Source organism: Nicrophorus vespilloides, unplaced genomic scaffold (assembly GCF_001412225.1).
Source record: "Nicrophorus vespilloides isolate i.1.1-1 unplaced genomic scaffold, Nicve_v1.0, whole genome shotgun sequence".
NCBI classification, from domain to species: domain Eukaryota; kingdom Metazoa; phylum Arthropoda; class Insecta; order Coleoptera; family Silphidae; genus Nicrophorus; species Nicrophorus vespilloides.
In genome coordinates, this window is record NW_017100085.1 from 834,343 (window position 1) to 859,057 (window position 24,715).

Below are 24,715 nucleotides of genomic sequence, written 5' to 3' on the forward strand. Positions count from 1 at the left end.
CTGGGTCATTGCCTCTCACCGCGTCCAGCCAATTTTCCTTTTTTCTTTTTTTGTTATTTTTCCCTCCGACCGAACCACCCGAAACCGACACAAAGCAGCGAAATTTCTCTCCATAAATCACCAACGAGAGAACAATGATTGGAAAACAAATATAAATCATAATCGTCCCAGCGCGATACGTTTTTCCTTTTCTTTCAAAGTTCTCTGCCATCGTTTCGTAAATTGGCGCGCTTTCGCGCACGATCGCTTCTTGTAATTGCAATTATTATCTATTTGGGTCTAAATGGCCAATCTATATTTTATATACAAACACATCTACGGTTAAAATAGCAACAGCAACGACCATTTCGAAACGTGATTGATAACTTTTAAAGCCGTTTTATTCTTCTTTTGCTATTTATCATTTCCTACCTCCACCGAACACGCTCCTCGCTGAATGCGGTAACCTCGTCTAACCTCGCTTAACCCTAATACATCATCATTTTATCAATTACGCTATTTTCTATTTAATAGCCAGATCTTCACAAAACCCTATCTCGATGTCTTTAACATATACAATCTTGCACTTCTTGTTAACATTTATAACTTTCATCCTCGTTCGACATCAATTATCTTCTCTAACTCATGATTAATTGATGCCCCTATCTTTGACAATGATCTTTCGTAACGTAATTTCATCTATTACTACTATTCGCCATGTACAAAAGTAAATTAGCACAATGTTTACATGCGAATTCCATACATTATTCGAATAATCAAAGAATATTAAAAGCAATTTTATTACATCAAAATACTGTAGTTTCTAAACCAGAGATAGAGGTTGTCAATCAACTCCTATTTCTGCAAAAAAATCTATTGTTCATCTATACATAAACATTTAAAAGTAATGTGATTTCAAGATAGAATTTTTAATTAAAAACCAAAATATTATATTGTATGAACTAAAAGAACTATTTATATTTATTCAATACATTTTTACATTTTTTCATAACGTTGGAACATTTGTTGAGACATAAAAGTTATTTGATGAGATGTGTGTTTACAAGCCGGTGTTTTCGGTGATGAAATCGCGCATCTCTGGAACGCTGGAGTAAACTCCTGGATAGTCTGGACGAGCGCATCCCATTCCCCAGGAAACGACACCGACGAGTTCACCATTGACGACCAATGGACCACCGGAATCTCCCTGGCAAGCGTCTTTGCCACCTCCTGGAACGGCGGCGCAGATCATGCGATCGGTGACTGGGTTGCTTCCGTATGCTTCTTGGCACTCTTCATTATCGACGATGTTGACCTTAACGGCTTGCAGTTGAGACGGAGAAGAGCCTCCTTCCTTGAGAGCACCCCATCCGGAGCAGACGGCTTCAGCACCAGCTGGAACTGGTTGAAGGAACTTGGGCAATGGAATAGTGTTGATGCCGGAACCCAAAGAAAGAGATTCGGTCAACTCCAAGACGGTGATGTCATAATCGATGTTCCAGGCATCGTATTGTGGGTTCTGGTAGACGGTCTTGACTTGGACCACAACACCGCCGGATCCCTTGATGGAAGAACCAGCGCGGACACTCAAATCCTTGGCGGAAGAACCATCTGTGCAATGGGCAGCGGTAACTGCGAATTTCTCACTGATGATGGAAGCGCCACAGATATGGCTTCCGTAGTAAAGCAAGGAGAGTTGGTATGGATAGTCTTCGATGTTGACATCTTCACCACCGACGATGCGACCATCCAGCTGAGGGATTCTTGGGTTGGCGGCTGAGGCCGCAGCTACTAGAGCAGATATTAATACAAACTTGAACATGTTGCTTGTGATGGTTTGTTTCATTTTTCATTTCCCTTTTATACACCAAAAATGTCTGGTTTTTATCTTACATGTCACGATTACATGTACAATCTAAGAAATATTGTCCATTAAAAACAATATGAACATAAACAAACAAAAGATTTGCTAAAATTAAATTTTAAGATTTTGGGATAATAAATCGTTGCGACGATTTCCGATTAGATTAAAGACAAATACAAATATTATATATTATAAACGCTTTACTGTATGATTCATAATTTGCATAAATCATTAATATTTAAATAAGATGATTAATTACTTCTTACTTAAAATATTATATTTTGATTATAACATATTCTTAATTATTAAATTTGTAACTGTATACACAATTTAAATCTTTACACTTTCTATTTTTGCACGCAACTTAAACATTTCATCCTTTCAGAATTTATATGGTTCTATGTAGTTTTTCTACGTCAAATGTTCTTTCAGTTAATTTTCACAAAAAAAAATGCAGACGAAAAAGGAATAACATTTATTTTATATACTTTAATATGCATATCTAATTCGCATAAGTAAATTGAATTATAATTATGTTGAGCAAATATTATGAAAAACAGTTTTCTTATACAAAGTACCGTAGTTTCCAGGCCATAAAATGAACAATTTTACGTAGAAGTTGAGTGTGTTTTCAGGAACTTCTATTATATCATTTTTATATGATTTAATAAACGGGTCTTGTTATACTGTTATTTGAAATTCTCCAATAATGTCAACCGCTATAAGGTTTACTTAATGTTCACAGGAATAGATTGTAAAATAAATAGTATACGACAAAATTTGTACAGAATATATTGAAAAGTATTGCGAAGCAAATATATTTTTGTGTTAACAAACTTGCTTTTCTTTCCACGATTTGCAATAATAGAATTATTATAATTTTTGGAAAAAATAGTTGTGTAGAATTTCTAGACACTTATAGTTTGAATTTCAATATAAGATAAAAAAACATCGATTTTGTTGCAAGATTTATTTAAAACTCATTTTAAAGTATTTGTTTGACGACATATGGTGGTTGAGTTGTCGTGTCTCGAGATGTAATATCTCTGGATACTGTGGAATAATAACATATGTAGTTTTTTCGATGTGATGTCTTAGTTTTTATGGTAAATGCTAGGTAGAAGTCGACTTATAAAATAATATTTATTTAACACTTGTAGCTTCCAGTTACTAACAATCATAAGTTGCTGTTCAAGAGTTATACTAGAACTAATATGAGTCTAGCTACAACTAGGGCTAGAATTATGACTAATATAAAAGGGTTACAAATGTTTTATTAAGTATAGAAAACTTTTACATATAAATATCATTCATGTTGTATACTGCTTTCTGCTTAATCTAACGTAAAAGTATAAAGTGTCGCCTTATATGCTAAGAGGCTGACCGAATGCAGAGGAATATTCCGGGGTAAGGATTGATTTGTCTCTTAGAGTTTACGAACAAGGTATCAGGTGCAATGTTGGAAGTATATACAATAAGTTGCATAAAAAAAGAACTTCTAGTGTTAAAGTCAATTAATTTATATTTATTTAATACATTTTTTCATTACTGTAGAACATGTGTTGAGACATAAAAGTAATATGATGAGATGTATGTTTACAAGCCAGTGTTTTCGGTGATGAAATCGCGCATCTCAGGAACGCTGGAGTAAACTCCTGGATAGTCTGGACGGGCGCATCCCATTCCCCAGGAAACGACACCGACGAGTTCACCATTGACGACCAATGGACGATCGGTGACTGGGTTGCTTCCGTATGCTTCTTGGCACTCTTCATTATCGACGATGTTGACCTTAACGGCTTGCAGTTGAGACGGGGAAGAGCCTCCTTCCTTGAGAGCACCCCATCCGGAGCAGACGGCTTCGGCACCAGCTGGAACTGGTTGAAGGAACTTGGGCAATGGAATGGTGCTGATGCCGGAACCCAAAGAAAGAGATTCGGTCAACTCCAAGACGGTGATGTCATAATCGATGTTCCAGGCATCGTATTGTGGGTTCTGGTAGACGGTCTTGACTTGGATGACAACACCGCCGGATCCCTTGATGGAGGAACCAGCGCGGACGCTCAAATCCTTAGCGGAAGAACCATCTGTGCAATGAGCAGCGGTAACTGCGAATTTCTCGCTGATGATGGAAGCACCGCAGATGTGGCTTCCGTAGTACAGCAAGGAGAGTTGATATGGATAGTCTTCGATGTTGACATCTTCACCACCGACGATGCGACCATCCAGCTGAGGGATTCTTGGGTTGGCGGCTGAGGCCGCTGCTACGAGAGCAGATATTAATACAAACTTAAACATGTTGCTTGTGATAATTTGATTTACTTTACAGTTCCCTTTTATACACCAAAAATGTCTGGTTTTTATCTTACATACTATGATTACAAGTACAATCTACAAAATGTTATCCTGTCAACAACAAAAATATAAACAAAAATACATATTTAAAATTTATTGAATCAGGAGGTTTTACTCTGCTGATTATCTTTTAGATAAATAAAAACAAAAAACTTAATAAATAATATTTATTTCAATAATTATAAAAAATTAAACAGGTAGCCTGTTTCATTCACATTCTACATAAAAATAAAGAGATTGGAAAACAGAAAATCAAATCAATTTTCATAATATTTATAGAAGTACTCAATATTATAGTTTAATAATTGGACAAAGTATTAATTTTAATAATGGATAATTAATATTATATAATTACATTCGGTAATAATATTAAAAATTATGATTCATTTTCTATAATTTTTGAAAATAATTATAAGACAAGTATTTTTCTTATCTGAAATAATTGATTAAAAAATTGTCGTGATATTACATTTTCCTCCCCAATATTTATGCAGCCATTGTAGTGTTATTATAAAATGCAGTGGTTTCTTCTACTAAAGATCTATTGACCAAATTATTTAATCCTTACAGCCTTATTATTACATATGGACCAAGATTATCTGAATATTTAAAACAAAAGAACAAAAATTCCAATATATTTTATAAATTTATTATTCATAAAATAAAAACAATTTTTTTTATATTACCAATATTTTTATTTTTTATTTTAACATTTGAAGGAATTAATAAATAATTATTCTCTGTTTTATGCAAATTACATAATTTTTATTCATTTCTTTTGTCTGCGGTCTTAATTCCATGCAATTAAGTAATTGAGAAAAGTCTATCAGATAAAGCTTGTATCTTAAATATTTGTGAATTTTTTTTAATCTAATCGGAAATCGGCGCAACGAATTGTTTATTCCAAAATCTCATAACATAAATTTAGCAAATCTTTTGTTTGTTTATATACATATTGTTTTTAATGGACAATATTTCTTAGATTGTAAATGTAATCGTGACATGCAAGATAAAAACCAGACATTTTTGGTGTATAAAAGGGAACTGAAAAATGAAACAAACCATCACAAGCAACATGTTCAAGTTTGTATTAATATCTGCTCTCGTAGCTGCGGCCTCAGCCGCCAACCCAAGAATCCCTCAGTTGGATGGTCGCATCGTCGGTGGTGAAGATGTCAACATCGAAGACTATCCATACCAACTGTCCTTGCTGTACTACGGAAGCCATATTTGCGGCGCTTCCATCATCAGCGAGAAATTTGCAGTTACCGCTGCCCATTGCACAGATGGTTCCTCCGCCAAGGATTTGAGCGTCCGCGCTGGTTCCTCCATCAAGGGATCCGGTGGTGTTGTGGTCCAAGTCAAGACCGTCTACCAGAACCCACAATACGATGCCTGGAACATCGATTATGACATCACCGTCTTGGAGTTGGCCGAATCTCTTTCTTTGGGTTCCGGCATCAACACCATTCCATTGCCCAAGTTCCTTCAACCAGTTCCAGCTGGTGCTGAAGCCGTTTGCTCCGGATGGGGTGCTCTCAAGGAAGGAGGCTCTTCTCCGTCTCAACTGCAAGCCGTTAAGGTCAACATCGTCGATAATGAAGAGTGCCAAGAAGCATACGGAAGCAACCCAGTCACCGATCGCATGATCTGCGCCGCCGTTCCAGGAGGTGGCAAAGACGCTTGCCAGGGAGATTCCGGTGGTCCATTGGTCGTCAATGGTGAACTCGTCGGTGTCGTTTCCTGGGGAATGGGATGCGCCCGTCCAGACTATCCAGGAGTTTACTCTAGCGTTCCTGAGATGCGCGATTTCATCACCGAAAACACCGGCTTGTAAATACACATTTCATCAAATAACTTTTACGTCTCAACAAATGTTCCACAGTTATGAAAAAATGTAAATATGTATTGAATAAATATAAATGAATTGACTTTAACATCAGATATTATGTTTTTTCATGTAACTAAACATGTAATATATATAAATAAGTTTCAAATACTCGAAGTAAAGTTCAGTAAAACTTTTAAAAACACAGTTTCCTTAACATTACTTATAAATAATATAAACATTTGGAATTGAATTTAGGGAATTATAATTATTTTGATAACTATGTGTTGTATAACAATTAATTACTTGAGTGTGATTTGAATAATAATTATATTTTACTTAAACTTTTATAAACATTTTAGTTTAAATATATATTAATTAACAATAATAATAATACATTTTCTTACTACTTTTTTTGGAACTTTGAGATTACGACATGCGTTCTAATGCGATCGAGTGACAGGTGTCAGTTGCGTAAGTCGGCCAAAATTGGTCTCCATAAATTGGCTCGCATTTCGCGTGTACCTTTTCATGCCTTTTATTGTTGTTCCGTCCGCCGCGTTTCCATCACCGAATGTATTCGCTCGTTTCGAGGCACGATCTTGGAAATACTGTGTACGTAATTGCGAACGGCCAGAAGGCAAAAGTGTCGAAGTGGAACGAGATTCCACTGTATTAGGTTACGACACCGAGAGCCAAAGCCATTTAGTCAAATTGCATTAATGCAACAGACACATACAGACGAAAACAGCGTCGAGCGAAAACTCCTTCGCAATTTCCACCAAATTCCTTCATTCGGTATCCTCGATCGATTTGATAAAAGCTCGGATTACGCAATCCGGGACGTGAGAGCCACTCTCCGAACCCAATAAATATTTATTTGCTTTGCTTTGTTGTTATTGTCTTCATTCTCGAAATTAACTTTCACTGGTTTTGTGTGTGCGTTTTCTTTGGAATCATCACGACTTCTATGCTGATATTTCGAGTAAACTGTCGGATTTAGAAAAGCGCACACACACTCTTCTTCTGGTTCGCACTGGGTCAGTGTGCAACCCACGCGATTCCGCTTTATGGCCTCAATTAAAATACGCGTGATCGCACAAAATTACAAATCCTCTTCTTGGTTAACATAACAAATACACGAACAGAAACAGAAATGAATACAAGTTTATTAATAAAAAAAATATTCGAGAAATTAACACTTATATTATACCTCGAGGCGTTTAAAAATACAAGAAAAAAGCACACTTTGTTCGAAATTATACCGTGTAATTATTATGAGTGGAATTTATAAAAAAAAATAGCGAATAGCTTATTAGGCAATAGTTTTTAGCAAACTAAGTGGCTAAATTTACGTTATTCACAAGCACATTTTATACATAATTCATACATGTAATCATCTTTATTTGATGATGATTAGTTTGTATATACTTCTATAATGCATTGATAATTTTAGACACATTGAAAGAAGACATCTAAAGGTTTTTTCAAAGCAATCATTTATAAAAGAACTAAATTATTACAGTTTAAAGATCATGAAGTAAATAATCAACTACTTGCAATTATATGTGTGAAGTTTCTATTATCTAAAAAGTCATAAATATTTAAAAAAAAATGGAAATTTGAAAATGTTATTTGTAAAAATATGTATGGAATATAATTATGTGAATCAAATCAACCATATAAAGGTTACAGTTATTTCTAGAACTTAATTAACAATTCTGTTTTACTTTTTTTGTTTTAAATAAACCATAAAAGTCACATTGGAATATCATTAACCTCATGAAATATTCATACATTAATATGACTCTATTATCTGGTTGTATTCAAATTTTAAACAATTTCAGTTTTCTAAATATACGATGAAGTAAATACTTTTCTGATTAAAAATATTGAACTAGTAGAAATGGAAAAAAAAGTCTGCAAAAATTTGCTTTTTTATAATTTTGCTGCATTTTGAGTATTTTTGTACAAAATACGTACATTTTTCTTATAATTGTCTAAAAAAATAGTTAAAATTGACATAATTTTTTATTTGTGCTGTATCATTTCTGGAATTTGTGGAGATTTTAATACAAAATAAGATGAGAAATGAATGAAATTTATGTATTTTCAAAAGTAACTGAAATTACATTGAAAAATATGATAATTGAAATAATATAAATAAGATTTTTTTTATTAAATTTTGTATTTTGCATAATTTTGTCGAAATTTATAATCAAACTTAATTTAGTTATATATACTATAAAAATGGGTAGTTTAAAATAAAACTTTAGGAATGAAATCCACATTTTGTTAAGAAATAAACATAAATTATATAAATTTAGAACACAGCTTTTATCTAAGTGAAATCACCTGTTTCTTCTACAAGAAAATACATTGCTACTATTACAATTTATACTAATAAACAATTATTTATATGCATTTTCGATCTGTTCTACTTATTTCCCATGTCGTTCGATAATTGTGGACACCTGATTTACATGGATTACATAAAACGCTTGTTTGTTTATTTCTAATTTATTAATGGAATAATCATAATTATTAAGCTTTTCTTTTACTTTTTCAAATTCATTGCGTAACGTGCGACTATCTAATTGAGGTCTTTATCAAACGGCTTGCGCGTACTAGCAACAAAATAAAATATCCGCTTTGTGACAAACAACAAAAAAAAACTGCTAAATTGATATGTATCTGCGACTTGTGAGTTTATTACTTTGTACGCAGTTTCAAGGTATTTAATCACTTTCTTACAATAAATTCGCATACTTCGATAATAATATTCAGGATAAATTGATATAAAAATATTGTAATTATTGTATATTGTAAAATGCTTGTAACATTTTTATTGTTTTTTTTAATTTAAGTTTTAAAAAAAGTCCAATTTGTTCTAAAATTATTGATTTATTTTAAATGGTAAAATTTTCGTAAATATTTTTTTATAGTAAATTTGATATATGCTAAAATTGATATAAAATCATTGTTTCATTCAAATAAATATTGATTTAGACAAAGTAGAATTGAACTAAAATCATAGATTTATACGAAATGTGAAAATTCTACTTTATAATTTTGATTGTAAGCTTGGAAAACACTGATTTAGACAAAGTGGAATTGATCTAAAATCATTGATTTATATTAAATGTAAAAATTCTACTAAAATTTTGATTGTAAGCTTACAAAACACTGATTTAGACACATTAGAATTGAACTAAAATCATTGATTTATACGAAATTGAAAATTCTACTATACAATGTTGATTGTATGCTTGGAAAACACTGATTTAGACATAGTAGAATTGAACTAAAATCATTGATTTATACGTAATATGAAAATTCCACTATACAATTTTGATTTTAAGTTTGAAAAACACTGATTTAGGCAAAATAGAAAAGTTTGGAAAACACTGATTCATAAAAAGTAGAATTGTTGTACACTCATAGATTTATTAGAAAATATGGATTTAGAAACAATATAATTTATCCACAATCTTTGATTTATACTAAATGTGAAAATTTTACTAAATAATTTGTATTGCAACTAATTTAGAATATCATTGAATTGGTCGAAAAATGAAAATTCTACAAAATTATTTTTATTATAAATTACAAAAAAACAACACAAATTTAGTTTGAAAAAAAACTAATTTAAAAAAGTAAACTTGATTAAATGATCAAACGATTAAAAACTGTAAATAAGATAAAACAATTTGTATTAAATAGTTCCACTTTAATAGCCACATATATCCTGTAAGGAAGTCACAAATAACAAGTTTTCAATTGCTCAACAGTAATTCCTTCTTTGTAGTTATTTATATAAAGAAGTTTTTTATATAAATATAAAATATAAACTTTCTCATGTTCAACTTGATTTGCATTAATATTATGTACATATTCATCCAATCGGCGTGAATACAAGTTCATTTAATAGAAGATTTATAATTGGTAATAATTTTGAGGATTCGTATTTCTTTTTCCCTTCAATTTCAATTAACTCGAAACATTAACATATATAATTATTTACGTTTAATGAAATTCCGAATTTAATTACAATAAATTTCAGTTATTTTTCAGTTTCATATACACATTTCCTCTTAATTTTATTACTACTAAATTATTTTTATCAATTTATATTTCCTCTCTTGACTTCTTGAGTTTCTTGTACTTCAATTTTAAGGAAATTTAATCTTTATTTTTTTCTCTACAAAAATGTCTTTTCTTGTACTATATAATTATATTCAATGAGATAAATGGAAATATATATATTCTTCATAATTATTATTTTCTAAAACTAACTTCAAACTTTTCATATCACAATTTAATAATTTGCTTATTTATTTTGTTATTATTTACGGTTTTCTAAAATCTTTAGATTTTAGTGTTTTTACTCTACTAAAACATTATTTATATACCATGGAACCTCGGTTATCGAGCATAATTCGCTATATCAGAATATAATTAGTTACAACAAAAAAAAAACCGGATGTCGAACATAATTTGTTACAAATAAACTTCGTTTGTCAAATATAATATGTTCCAATAAAACCTCGGTAATCGAATATAATATACTAGAATCTCGGTTGTCAAACATAATTTGTTACTGTGTACCTCGGTTGTCGAACATTGAATTAGATAATTTGCTACATTGGTTGATGAACATAATTCTTTACAGTAGAAACTCGATTATAGAATATAATTATTTACAACAAAAACCCCAGTTGTCGAACATAATTTGTTACAATTAAACTTTGTTTGTCTATTATATTATGTTTCAATAAAACATCTGTAATGGAATATAATTTGGTTCACTAGAAACTCGGTTGACGATCATAGAATTAGAATGAAGTTGAGCATACTTAGTTCTTAAATTTTCAAGTAAAAACTGAAACTATTGAATTAAAATTTAGTCCAGAAACCGATAAGTTATTAAATTTTGTTTTGAAAACCAAAATTCAGTACAAAAACCGATGCATATGTTGTTTTGTTCGGAAAGTGAATTCAAATTGCAAGGCAATTATAAGAACTATAAATAGAGTTGAGGCGGATGTTTGATTAGCAACTATGTGTAAGATTGTAAGAAAAGTAGTAAAATTACTAAAGCGGGACGATAATTTTCCTCCATCATTTGCTTCATCTTTGACAGATGCGTGTCCATCCGGCATATAGAAATAATAGGAACTGGTTTGAAGATGAATTCTAAATTCTATTTATCCATGGGGGCTTTAATTAGAATATAAGCGGGATCAGATCAAAGTAATTAAAAAGTGCGCATGTCGGAATTCCAGGAACGAAACGGCAAGGAAGGAGGTGGTTCGAAGCATCCATCCATCCATCTGCCAGGAGCAGAATGCAGAATGTCATGCATGCATCTTCCAAGAGAGAACTGCAGCAGCAGCAGTAACAGCAGCGGCGCGGCGGCCGCTCGGTAATTATCGAAAACTTATAATTTAATTATATTAAAATGCAAATGATCTCTAATTTATCCTTGGTGTAAATCAATTTGCATACTACTTACCATTTACCGTTACCGCAATTAATATTAATTAAACAAGATCCAACCAGGCGATTCACAAATCTCTTCTCATCTCGGACTCTATTTATATTGCGTGTCTTTGCATAAACGTCCCGTGTCTTCCATTTATCATCTTATATAATCGCACAATTCACACAAGTCACGCAATACCTTAAGTTTTAATATTTACTTAAAAGAAAATACAAATTTTATACTATATAAGTTTATATAATAAGACATCTATAACTAAATTTACAATCAATGTGTACTATGATTCAAAAATATACGAATTTCATATCAATCTGAAACTACATTCGCTTGTTATAATGATTTTATACATAGAATAAACATGTTAAATCTGCAACTATAAAGAAAATGTACATTATTTGATCAAGTAAAGTTTTCTTATAATTTAGAGTAAAATAAAATAAAATTATGTTAATATTATTTACCATTAAATTGAAAATTGTTATCAACAACAAACACATTTCTTCAAAATTAATATAAAATCTAATGTATTTGTCCAATATCTAAATGAAAACTGAAACTCAAAGTTTTCTTGAAATTTGCTGACAAATTCAATAAAAATATAAATATTTTACAAGTTCTTTATGTAAAAATTTATAATAATTATAAGAAAAGGATGTTTAACTATTTCAAAAATAACTAATTTACATTTTATTGAAACTCTTAACATTAATAATTCATAATAATTTAATTTCTGTCAGACAAAACTTGCATTTTAACTATCAATTACGTACTGTTAACTCTTCTAATTATTTGCCTTATTTTTTAAGAAATAATAATAATGTTTATTGCATCAGTCGTACAAAAAAACAAATACAGAAATAAATAGAACAAAATAAATATGTATAATTTCAAAAAAGTTAACTGATACAAATGGCTATTGACCATAGGTCTTTCTGCCCTCTAAAGAAATTTTATAAGAATCTGAACAAAAGAATACAATTCAATAATATACCGTGGAGACCTCTTATGACAACAGGTCGAGGCTTGAATTTTTATTCCTCGAGTTACTGGTTTTGCAGAGGTTTCGACCTAATACTCACCATTTTGCCTAATATTGTAAATAATCCTACCGATATGTTTGTTTTCTTTATGTCGTATAATTTTATTCACAATCTGTTCATCAATGTGAACATTGAGTAAATGTAAGAACGGTTGACAATAGATGTAGAATCTTTCCCGGTGGATAGTTATTATGATGATTTGAAAATTAATAATTACTTAAATCTATATACTAAATCTAATGGTTTGCAACGCTTCAGCTTGTTTGGGGTTTCACTGTTGTCGACTAGGCCAATATCCAGAACATTAGTATTAGTCTATCTTGGTATATTCTTGTAGCTAAATGTGGAGTTTCCAGACGGTAGCTCATTATTGGAAGAATAAGAACAATTGAATAATACTGATTTGTTAGAAACTCAGAATATCATTATATAAAATTTGATAGTAAATTACAAAAAAAACTGTTGAAGAAAATACTTTAATGATACATTAATTGTCCATAAATTCACAAAAATATGAATTATTTACTTTATCTTTTATAGTTTTTAAGTTATCCGAGAAACTTTACGTTGTTTCACTTTCCTTAAACCGCTTAATCTCTCCTCAATGTGCACATATCGTACGGATTAGATTATGAACAGGATTTATGCAAGGATTTTTTTTTGTATTGACGAAGAAGCGCGTCGATATCGGGTTTCTTGCCTCGTCGAAATGAGTTATTACCCGAAAACAGGTGTGTTTCCATCGATCGGATGGAATAATGCATGCGCATTTACATTCTTATGACTTATTCAAATTTAATGACTAACTTATTCAAATAACTCATCGAGCTGTTGTTTATTTTGTTTTTTTAAATAAATTAATTCTTCTCGTTCGATTTGCGCAATCATCCGAAATATTCCCAATAATGAATTGCAAAACTCTGAATGAGCACGTGTTATAAATGAAGCTAAATTTAGGTTCTTTTCTCTTAAAGACATTCCAGGATGAAAAAATAAGGAAAAATCTACTATAAACTCGACGCTATGAATTATTATCATTAATAACAGTTCATAATTATAGAGGCATGCGACTGAAGGTTAGATTAGTAAGGATAATTAAGCCGTTCTCGGCGTTATTTATTAAATAAAAACACTTTCCGATATTTAAATAAATATGTGCTTAAAAAAAGGTAAGAATCGATAACTGAAAAATAAAAATAAGATGGAAAATATGAAGTGTAATAAAATATTCAATGGAACGTGTTCAGACATTCCAAACGAGCAAACCTATTACATTGCTCGATGATCTCTTGTACAGTGCGCGCCCCATGCTGAGAATTCAATAAATATAAGGAATAAAAGGGGTAATCGAAAAGCTATAAACACTTTCGAAATAAAAGTGAACGAGAAAGGAACAAAAAAAATATATATATATAATTTTATTGCGTGAGAATAATTTCAGTGGAGATAATTGTGTAACGTTTTATATATGCAAGTACTTGAGGATGCAACTAAATTACAATTATTACTATTACTATTTATAGTAAAATGAAGAGCGTTTTCATCTCACAGTAATTATTTAGAATGTATACATTTTCATTCATAATATAATTAAATATTATAGAGGTAACTTTTCATTCTAATAAACATTTTTACTGATTTTATATAAAAAATGACAAAAAAAGTAAAGCACACGCAAATTGTACAAGACAAAACATATTTTCCAGTTTTCCAAAAAAATCAATTTTACACAAATTAAAACTAATTTTTTTATTTAAACATTTTTATTATACATAAATTAGGATCAAATTGAAAACTGATTTTACAATATATAGAATATTATTAATTTTATGTAATTACAGTTTAGAAATGTTACAATTATAATAACAGCTTTCAAATTAATTTTAACATTAGTTTATAAGAATACTATGAAAAATAAAGAAGGTTTCTGTATAGATTTGTTGTACTTATTTATTTGTCTTTATTCTCAAGAAATTTTATAAGAATATGAACAAAAAAACAATACAATTTTACAGAATTCCATTATATAAAATTTGATAGTAAATTAAAAGAAATTCTAAAAGAAATTACAATATTGATATAGAAATATTCAATATTTAACATATTTCTTGTAAATTTTAACCTACTAATGCAGAATGTATCCATGAAGCACTTATAAATAAAGAATACGACTTTAATATATTTGTCTTCTTTCCTTAGGTAGTTTTCTTCTAAACTAGTGTTAAAATTAAAGTTAAGTCTTCAATTGTAATTGTAAGATTTCTAATTCATTAATTAAACTGATTTGTTTGTTTAAATTTTTATTTTTTTTTAGAAAAATGGAAAATAATTTACGTCTCGTATAGTTTTCTTGTGATTTACTCACAAACTTACAATTAAGTCAATGAACGTATGGAAACTAAATCTACAAAAAATGAATGAATTTTTATAAACGTTGTTATGTTTCTTATTGTATTCATATAATTATTATAAAAAATGGTATTTTCTTAACATTTTATCGTATTTCATAATTAAAACATAAATAAACCAATGAATGAGAATTAAAATTGTATATTTACATTATTTTATATAATATAAAGACAACAAAACGATTAAATCCTTGTATAAATCCTGTTCATAATCTAATCCGTACGATATGCGCACATTGAGAAGAGGTAAAGCGGTTTAAGGAAAGTGAAACAACGGACCGGACTGAAGTCGTTCGGATCCTTGAGTGGTCAAGGAAACCGTCAAATATGTGTGTCAAAGGCTGCGCGATTAATGCAAATCGAATTTCGAGGCATAAATTCAAGACCTGCCGATCATATGTACCACATTTACGTCGACGCAATTGTGTCGAGTTTTCTAAACGACTTCTCTACTTCTACAATTTACGATCGAAGTTAAGAAAATAACAATTTTTATTTTTTTTTGTAAATATTTGTTTCTTAAATTTATGGTAATATTTGGAGAAATGACATATTCTAACTATAAAATGGTATATTTGTATAAATTACGAGGAAGAAACACATGCTGTGAATAATAATTATAACCAAAAATTAATGACTTAATTCGTTAAAAAAAATAGAATTTTGGAATTTGACTCGTAAATTTGTTCATGTTTTTGTCAACAATATTTATATGATCAAGTTTGTTTTAACAGCAGAAATTATTAGTATTCTTTCAATAATCAAAAAAAATACATATTTTCATGTTTTCACCTACAGAGAACAAAAAATTAGACAAACTTTTTAAAATTTTAATGTCTTATATTTTTTTTTATTATTTTTGTAAATAAAATGTTTTATAAAAAGTAAAATTAATTTATTCGTATAAAAAGAATAATTTCTACAGTTTCAATTGGTAAATTAATGAATTTTTGTATGAAATTGTTGTTTACAAAAATGTATTAAAATTGCTCAAAAATCTTACAATTAATTTGTATTCTGTCTTCAAAACAATTGAAGATTCATTTCTCAAATCTGAAATATTCATAAAATGGTAAAATATTGTTTGTTTAATTTCAATGAAATTATTGTCTAATAATTCTAACATTTAGAAGTATAAAAGTGTATTGAAATGTTCTTAAAAATCTAGTATATTTTACATTGCTTTTCAGGAATTTGTATTCTATATTCAAAACACTTCATAAAACTTCTCTTATCCGAAATGTACATAAAGTAGTAAAATTATATAACATTAAATTAATATTTAGAATGTTAATTATAGAATTTCAATGAAAATATGGTCTAATAATTCAATGATGATGATTTATATGCTCTAAAAATGTAATATGTTTAATTGATTTCAAGTTTATAATTGCATTTACAAAATAAGAAATTTGAAGTTGTTAAGTTTTATCTTTGAATGAATTCATATAAAACTACAAAGTGATATAAAATATTTTACCAACTTTCAAAAATTAATGTAACTCAATTTGTAAATTAGAAAATAAAATATTTTTTAAGAAATTATATTTATTTTTGTTATACAACTAATTCAATTATTAAGTTAGTTTTTTTTCTCTATTTCCATTAAATTTGTTTTCTTTCTAATAATTGAATTAAATTCTATAAAAATGTTTGAATTTAAGAAAAAAATCGTTAATTTAGATTCATTTAAATAATATAAAAATAGTAATTAGTAAAATATTCAATTAATTTTACAATATTTAATTTATTTTTGTAATATTTAATATTTGTAATACTTGGCAGTTTTTATTTCAAAGAAGAAAAAAAACACTTGTGCAATTATAAACGTGTAAACATGTATTTATTTCATAGCATAATAAATATTTCGTAAAAGTAATAATGTTTATTTTTTCTAGAGATATTTACAATTAGGTTTTACTAATTCATTCAATTATTATTTGTTTTTTAATTATAAATAATAAATTAAGTGTATAAAATAATGAGGCTGTTAAATTGTTGGTAATAACAATGTTTATTTGCTTATTGAACATATACGAAGTAATTGAATAAATAAATTAATTAAACATGAATTATTTTCAATTTCGTGATCATTTGCAATACAACTAAGGACGTTCTCTAATGAATCATAGTTAATATCACATAAGCCATAAATCCTGGTAAAAATAAGTATGTTTTCATTGTTGTAAACTCGATGAGAAGTACAGACGAAAAAAAAAAACGATTTTCGTTCTGCACACAAACTTTCTATGGAGGAATAGACTCAGATGGACCCGCCTTGCCATTTTCTCTCCATCAACATCTCCCTTTCTCCTCCGCCTAGGTTTTTCCCTCTTCCCTGGATCACGCAGATGTGCGTGTGTACACGTACACGTGTCTGCATGTGTGCGTCCTATATTAGAACGCCCCCGCAATGTGTACGTGTGTATGATTGACATAGTCAAGGGGGGAAGGTGACTGCCGATTGGTTGGATATGTGCATGCGCCTCTCTCCCATTGGCTACGACCGTGCCGGAAGTGAAAGCTAACACATGAAATACGCCGCGTCTACTGGACAAGTAAAAGTGTGTTCGCAAGAATGAATGATCGAATTTGAATTTATAAGTACGTCACCGCACTCTTTCACAACGCTCCCAACGGTAAATGGTTTTCGCAGAGCGTCAACAGATGTAGTGACTTGCATTGTCTATAGACCATAGGCATGTAGAATTATATTAAACAATAATTGTTGTATTTTAACCCTTTGATGTCTGACGATACTTATAAGTACCGGCACATCTAAATTATAAACAGATCTAAATACTATAATGTCATCTTTATATTATATACAAAAATGATTTGTTATGCAATTGGAAGCACCAATCTACATTCAAGTAATACTTGTCACTTCTGTATAGATAATTTTTGATATGTTAAAACGAAAAGAAAAAAATGTGTACCATGGAATAAGTTTATAAAATAATGATTGATGAATTATAAACTAGAAATGTTACATTTTTTATAGCATATAAATCGTTAATTATTCTATTATTAGACCATAATTTCATTCAAATTCTATAATTCTAAATACTATTTTACATTTTATGTATATTTCGGATAAGAGAAGCGAAACTTTAAGTTTTACAAGTTTTATAAATTGTTTCCAAAAACAATGTAAGATATACTAGATTTCTAAGAACATTTCAATAGACTTTGATACTACAAAATGTTAGAATTATTAGACAATAAATTCATTAAAATTTTTCACTATTTTACCGTTTTATGTATATTTCAGATATGAGAAACGAAACTTCAAATGAAAATTGATCCGTTTTTGTAATCTAAATCACTATAATTCACTTATTTTACGATGTAAGTATAACATATTTTTGCTACATTATAAGCAATTTAATTTGAATGTGTTTAAAAAAAAATCCGAAGAAAAATTTTATTTTATTTTAATTTTAACTATGTTCAGGTAACAAAGTGTTAAACATTTATTGTTTCCAATGATATTTTAACTATGTTTATCCTATTTATAATTGTATTGAAATTGACATTGTTATATACTGGAAACAATTAAGAAAAATATTTATAATAATATATCTTTTCTATCATATTTAATCCTTATTTTATATGATAAAAATTGTAAAAGTTCATGCATCTATTTCATTAATTTGCAAATACAGAAATATTTTGTATAGTACGGTTTTGATCAGTGCGGATTCAATATAGTACTGTTAGTAAATTGAAAACTAACCATAGGTCTTTCTGCACCAAAATTATACTAAAATTATCGTTTTTTTTTAACTCTATTCAGTTAAGTGCGGTTTATTTTGCAATTATTATGTTTTTTTTTATTAAAACATTCATAAACTTTGTTCATAATATTGTTCTTATCCATGTTTTCATAGAATGTTTACAATTATTTTAGCAGTAAAACAATGAAGTTATTCTAACAATTAGTAACATAAGTAAAATGTATGCAAAATAATTATATATATTATTCTGAAATTATCAAATTGAATTGGAATTGAAGATCCATGTAAGCTTTATTAATGTTAAACATATAGATAAAATCAATACAATTAAATTATGTATCAGAATGTAGTGATAAGTACATAATACTTACATACAAACAAAGAATGCAAAAAAAGCCGCTTCGTTAAAATTGATGGTAATACTGATTTGTAAATAAAGATGAAATTATAAGAATCAATACAATAAAATAACTTTTTTAGATGAAATAGAAATTAAAATGTGAAAATACAATAAACTTAACACGCAAACTTAATAATAAAAAAATACAGTGAGTTTAATCCGTTCCAAAATTTCCGGATTTTTACTCGTATAGTGAAACATATTCAAAAATACACATATTATGTGTACACAAGTTTTAAAAATGATGTAGCAGGCGCGCAATCCGCTACTTCTCTTCTCATCGTCACTCGTTATGCAAAACGAGTAATTTTTCTCACGATTCATTTTGCTCGTTATGCAAGGTTTCACTGTAATAGTTTCACTGTAATTTTTATTTTATTAGTTAGATAAATCGTATAATATTTTGATATGATTTAAAACATCTTTATCGCATATCAACAGACGATGATTTTCTTTGTAATAAGAAACGTTTCAAGCGGTACAGATTACCAGATAGGAGGTAATATCTATGGGAACGAGATTTGTATCTTGCAAAATCTCATTGTACTCGTATAAAGTATTTATAGCATATAGAAAGCAGATAAATGCCATAAATCGTTTTGAAAAATAAATACTCATTCCAATACTAATAACAGTTTAATATAGACATTTGGTTACATAAGTTTACAGTTTTTAAACTAAATATAAATAATAATAATTCAAATTTATTGAACAGAATAAACAAAAAAAAAGAAAAGTTACATTTATTATATAAAGAAACAATTAATTAGATATAAATTATTACGCAACAAAAGAAATTATAATTGAAAAAAAAAACAGTAATTTAATAAATAAATATATAATAATTTTGAGTAGATTAAAAGAAAAAAGTTAAATATTTTAAATAATTTAATACTTAGTTTCTTAGTTATTATTTTCTATTTGTTATTTTATATAAAGCGTCGTAAATTTGCCTTCGTGAATAATGAAGGTATGATTGTAGTTATTGAGTACATGGAGGATATTAAATATACCTAGAGTTTAGCTAAAACCATCAAGAAAAGATGATAGCTTGCAATGTAGGCCTGCAGCTCGTGGTAACTACCTTAACTTGAATTACGTTAATCTGAAATAATTTATGGGGGAAATATCCATATACGAGCCAAGCCCGTTACATTTATTTAACGACGTTCGCATTTTCAAATTGAAATATTTTCAAAACACACAATAAGTAAATATTCAACAAATTCAAATATTATTTAAAACTTTATTGATTTGAAGAAGAAAAAAAATTGTAATGAAATTATTTTAATTACAATTTTATTTTCAATAAAATAAATATTATATTAATATACATCGTTAATTTATTGAAATTTCTACTGCTTTTTGTTGTAAATTTATATAGAAAAAATATTTTATGTGCCAATATGTATTAAGACATTTTTACTAAACATATAATTTTTAGTTGCAAAAAATTCAGTTTTCTATTTGGTAAATAATTTCGATAACAACACACTCTTACTTATTTTTATCATTCAATTAGATAGAAATACTTCGTATAGTGCGGGTAATAGGTTCAGGACTATTTAAAACCGGATTTATGAAAAACTATACAAATACACAGCAAAAAAGTTGCAAACATTTCATTGTTAAAAATTATTCCTTTTTTTTTCTTATTACTATTTTACGTGCAACTTCTTGTGAAAGTTTTATTGCCTCTTTTAAGCTGTCAATAATTTTCCTTTTATTTGTATGTATTTCCAAAACGTAAGTGAATTTCGAATGCAAAGTTAACTGGATGAGATTATAATCCAATTAAAGTTGATGTGTCCGTTGTTGTTTGGTTGGGAAATGCTCCATTCCTGGGCTCGCCGTGTATTTATTGTCTGCACGGTGAGATGACAGTAATGAGGAGTCTGTTAGTAGTACTAAGAGACCTGCCGTTGATTGCAGTAAGTCAGAGGTTGTCAAAGCCTCGTGATCTCCGAGGAGACAAGACGCATTAGCGACATGCATTTTAGCCAACACACACTTACATTCAGACAGTGAAAGCTGCCACCAATTTATTGGATCTCAGCTAAGAAACCGCCTCTTATCGTTGCTCCTTTTTACACCATCCAAACCCACGCACGTTGCACCGCAGGAAATACCAGCTTTAAGGACTACTTCTTCTCAGGATAAGGAAAAAATAATCATACGATATGATGTGATGATTTCTTCATCATTATAAACCTAATCAATTTTCATTAAGTTTAATCAATTTTATATAAGAATAACATAATTTTCTGTTGGAAATTAACTAAAATTGTAAATTTATTTAAAATTTTCTTAGTTTTACTAACAAACTTTTTTAGTAACAAAAATTAACATGAAAATATGTTAAAAATCAGAAAGTTGCTTAAATGATTCTGATTTAGTAAGAAGTATTAAGCGATCAGTATTAAATGCAGTAAATTCGTATAGAAAAAGCACAAATTTTAGACTATTTTAAAAATGTGATTTAAATTTTTACCTCTGTAAGCGAAGTTTTGCTTAACGAAATAATTTCATGAAATATATCGTATTTTTATGAATAAATAGAAAATATACTGTGTAAAATTATAAAAAAAAAAACAAATGGGAAATTATAATATTTAGAAAGCGAGAAGTTCAGTTGGAATTAAGAAGTAGTTGGATTGAACAGAAAAGTTTCCTGTGAAAAAGATGGTTATTTTTCATAAAAAAACGTTTTTAGCAACGAAAATTAAGACAAAAATATATTAACAACCAAAGATTCTGATTTAGGAATAAGTGCTAAGCGAATTGTTAAATCAAAGAGAAAAAAAACACAAAATTTAAAAAATGTGATTTAAATGTTTACTTTTGTAAATTTTGCTTAACTAAGTAATTTCATGAAATACATTATGTTTTATAAGTTTGTGACAAATAGAAAATATAGTCTGTAAAATTATAAAAGAAATCAAATGGGAAATTACAATATTAAGAAAGCGAGAAGTTCAGTTGATGGATTAAACAGATTAATTTCTTTTATTTACTTTTAAGTGAATCCACAATGAAGATCATACAAATTATACGTGTGGGACTGAGCAGTAGTAGTATTTCATGAGATTTCTATGGCTGAAAAGGTCAGGTAAAGAGAAGAAATCCAAAATGAAAAAAAAAAAACTGAAAATGGCGAACGTTAATTGAATTATAATCTGTTTCGAATGCGTTTATTATTTCACCTCGAGAAATGGGTCAGATTAACCAAGTACTAGAGTATTTATATCAAACATTTTTGATTTGTCTTCAATCTTTGCTTTACATAAGACTTAACCGGAATCGAGGTTTAAAATCAGATGACTAGGAATAATGGAACAAACATCGATTTCTATTTTTTTTTTCATTTCTTAGCGCCGATTTTCTCTTCGACTTACGCATATAATATAATGCGTGTTGCCAAATGAGCGATAAATCAACATCGATTAAATGTTAGAAGCAATTTCGCCACGGCCCAATAAGATAATAAGATTAGAAACATCAACGTAATTTCCGACTCGATTTGCAATCAAACCCATTGAAATTCAAATCTGACTCTTTGGAAATTAGATCAACTGGGATTGACGTTTTTTTTTGTTTTTTCTTGTAAAGTTCATCGGGTTCCGAGATTTATGCTCAATTCCGGTTCGATGTTTACCACAATTCAATTAAAGTCTCTCGCCTGTCACGTTGTATAATTGATATAAATCTGGATACCCGAGAATGTCATGTTGTTTTGTTATTTCTTATGGCGAAATAATAACAAGAAAACTAATTATTCTTTAAATTAAGCTGAAATAAATCTTTGAATGAATACAGCTTAAAAGTATGTTAGATTTTAATAATCTTAATCTTTCATAGATAACTTCTACTGCGTTTTCCAAAAAAATATCAAAATGTGTAACTTTCAAACATCATTATTTCTTCATTAAAAAATCATTATGTTGTAATTATTAATCCGTATAGTAAACAAAAATTCATCTTAATATATTCTATATTAATAATTATTTATTGTATTAACAAAATACCTAAAGGAAAAGGAAAATCCAACTGGAAAATTGCAAAAATATGTAGTTAATAAAAGACAAGTATAGTTAATAAATAGTTGGGATTGAGGAATAATCTATAATCAATTCGTCTATCTATAATTTTTTGTGAGTATTGCATTGTCATCTATTTGAAAATTCTAATAGGAATGTTTTTGGTAATTTTAATAAAAATATACAAGTATAATTGTTATTTTAAATATTTACTTTTTTTTATAAATACAGAAATACCACGTATAGTGTGGATTCTATCAGTCCGGATTCATTTGAAAATTTTAAAGAAACTAAATTTTAATTGACAAAATGTAAATAAATTCTAATACATTTTTCTTTTGTTTTTGTTTTATAAATTTGTTAGTTTTTTTTTATGCGTAAATCATAGTTTTTTATTCTCACTTTATACAGTCAAGTTTATTTTTGTGCAGTGTAATTGTATGGGGTTTTAAAGTCCTCGATTAGTCCGGTTTAAATGCGTGATATTAGCGGAACTGATTGCCCGCACTGTGCGAGGTATTCCTGTATTTAATTTTCGTTTCTATTTGTATTTTGCACGATTCAAATAAATTGTGTTATTATTTTGATAACTTCATAATTTTCAAACTGTTTGATCGAATCCGCTCAAACAGTTTGAAAATTTTGAAATAAACAAAATTTTAATTATGTAAAATAAAAAAGAATTAAAAAAGAAAAATATATTATACATTAATATTTTTCATTTTGTATAGTCAAGTCTGTGTACAGATTTAAAGTCCTCGATTAGTCCAGTTTTAATGAGAGATATTCCTGTATTTTCTTTCATGTTTACTTTTTGTATTTAGTATGAATATTGCAATAAATTATCTTGTTATTATTGTATAGACAAGAACTGATATTGATTCTTCTTTTTGAAACTCTTGTTTCTAATGGTTTTGTCAATTTTAATTCAATTTATAATAATGCACATGAATACAAATCCATGATTAAAATATACTTTTTTCTGGCGATTCTTCCAAATCTTTATTTACTTGAATTTTAGGTATATTTATGATTTATATATAATTAGTATTAGTAATATAAACATTTAATTAACAACGTTTATTGTATCGAAAAATAAACTGTTACAAAATCTACTGACTATATACAGTAATTATGTTTTAAATAATTGATTAAGTGTACATTTTTCAAGTAGATGTTTATATCTTTATGATTTTCTGGAATCTCTATAAATAATCAAAAGATAATAGTCAATATGAGAATGAAAGAAGGAACTGAAAATAGAGTATGAAATTGATAAATCGGGGACAAAATAGAAAGAAGACAAAAGTGTGGACATTCGAAACACGCAATTCTCGTTTTATTTATAAGCGGCTGTCAATGCGGTCTCTCGCATAATATTCTATTCATATCGCATGCACTCACTCACAACTCCGCTCGTCCGATGGAGTATATTATCCATTTAATTATTCCATTAATATTAGAGTTGATTGACAAGCGGCGGCATAGAAAATTACATTCTCAATTAAGGCCCTCATTTGCGGTATACACATATACATATACTCGCATAAGTATACACACA

The 24,715-nt window shown here is 28.6% G+C and overlaps 3 protein-coding genes across 3 annotated transcripts; 1 reads left to right on the top strand and 2 right to left on the bottom strand.

Moving 5' to 3' along the window:
• Nucleotides 1-1,001: 1,001 nt before the first annotated feature.
• On the bottom strand, nt 1,002-1,801 carry LOC108567145 (trypsin-7-like). Its single transcript, XM_017927444.1, has one exon. The coding sequence runs from the start codon at nt 1,799-1,801 to the stop codon at nt 1,040-1,042; it is 762 nt and encodes a 253-aa protein (XP_017782933.1). The 3' UTR covers nt 1,002-1,039.
• Nucleotides 1,802-3,410: 1,609 nt separating this feature from the next.
• LOC108567133 (trypsin-7-like) lies at nt 3,411-4,141 on the bottom strand. Its single transcript, XM_017927406.1, has one exon. The coding sequence runs from the start codon at nt 4,139-4,141 to the stop codon at nt 3,440-3,442; it is 702 nt and encodes a 233-aa protein (XP_017782895.1). The 3' UTR covers nt 3,411-3,439.
• Nucleotides 4,142-5,273: 1,132 nt separating this feature from the next.
• LOC108567129 (trypsin-7-like) lies at nt 5,274-6,073 on the top strand. Its single transcript, XM_017927401.1, has one exon. The coding sequence runs from the start codon at nt 5,274-5,276 to the stop codon at nt 6,033-6,035; it is 762 nt and encodes a 253-aa protein (XP_017782890.1). The 3' UTR covers nt 6,036-6,073.
• The last annotated feature ends 18,642 nt before the right edge of the window (nt 6,074-24,715 follow it).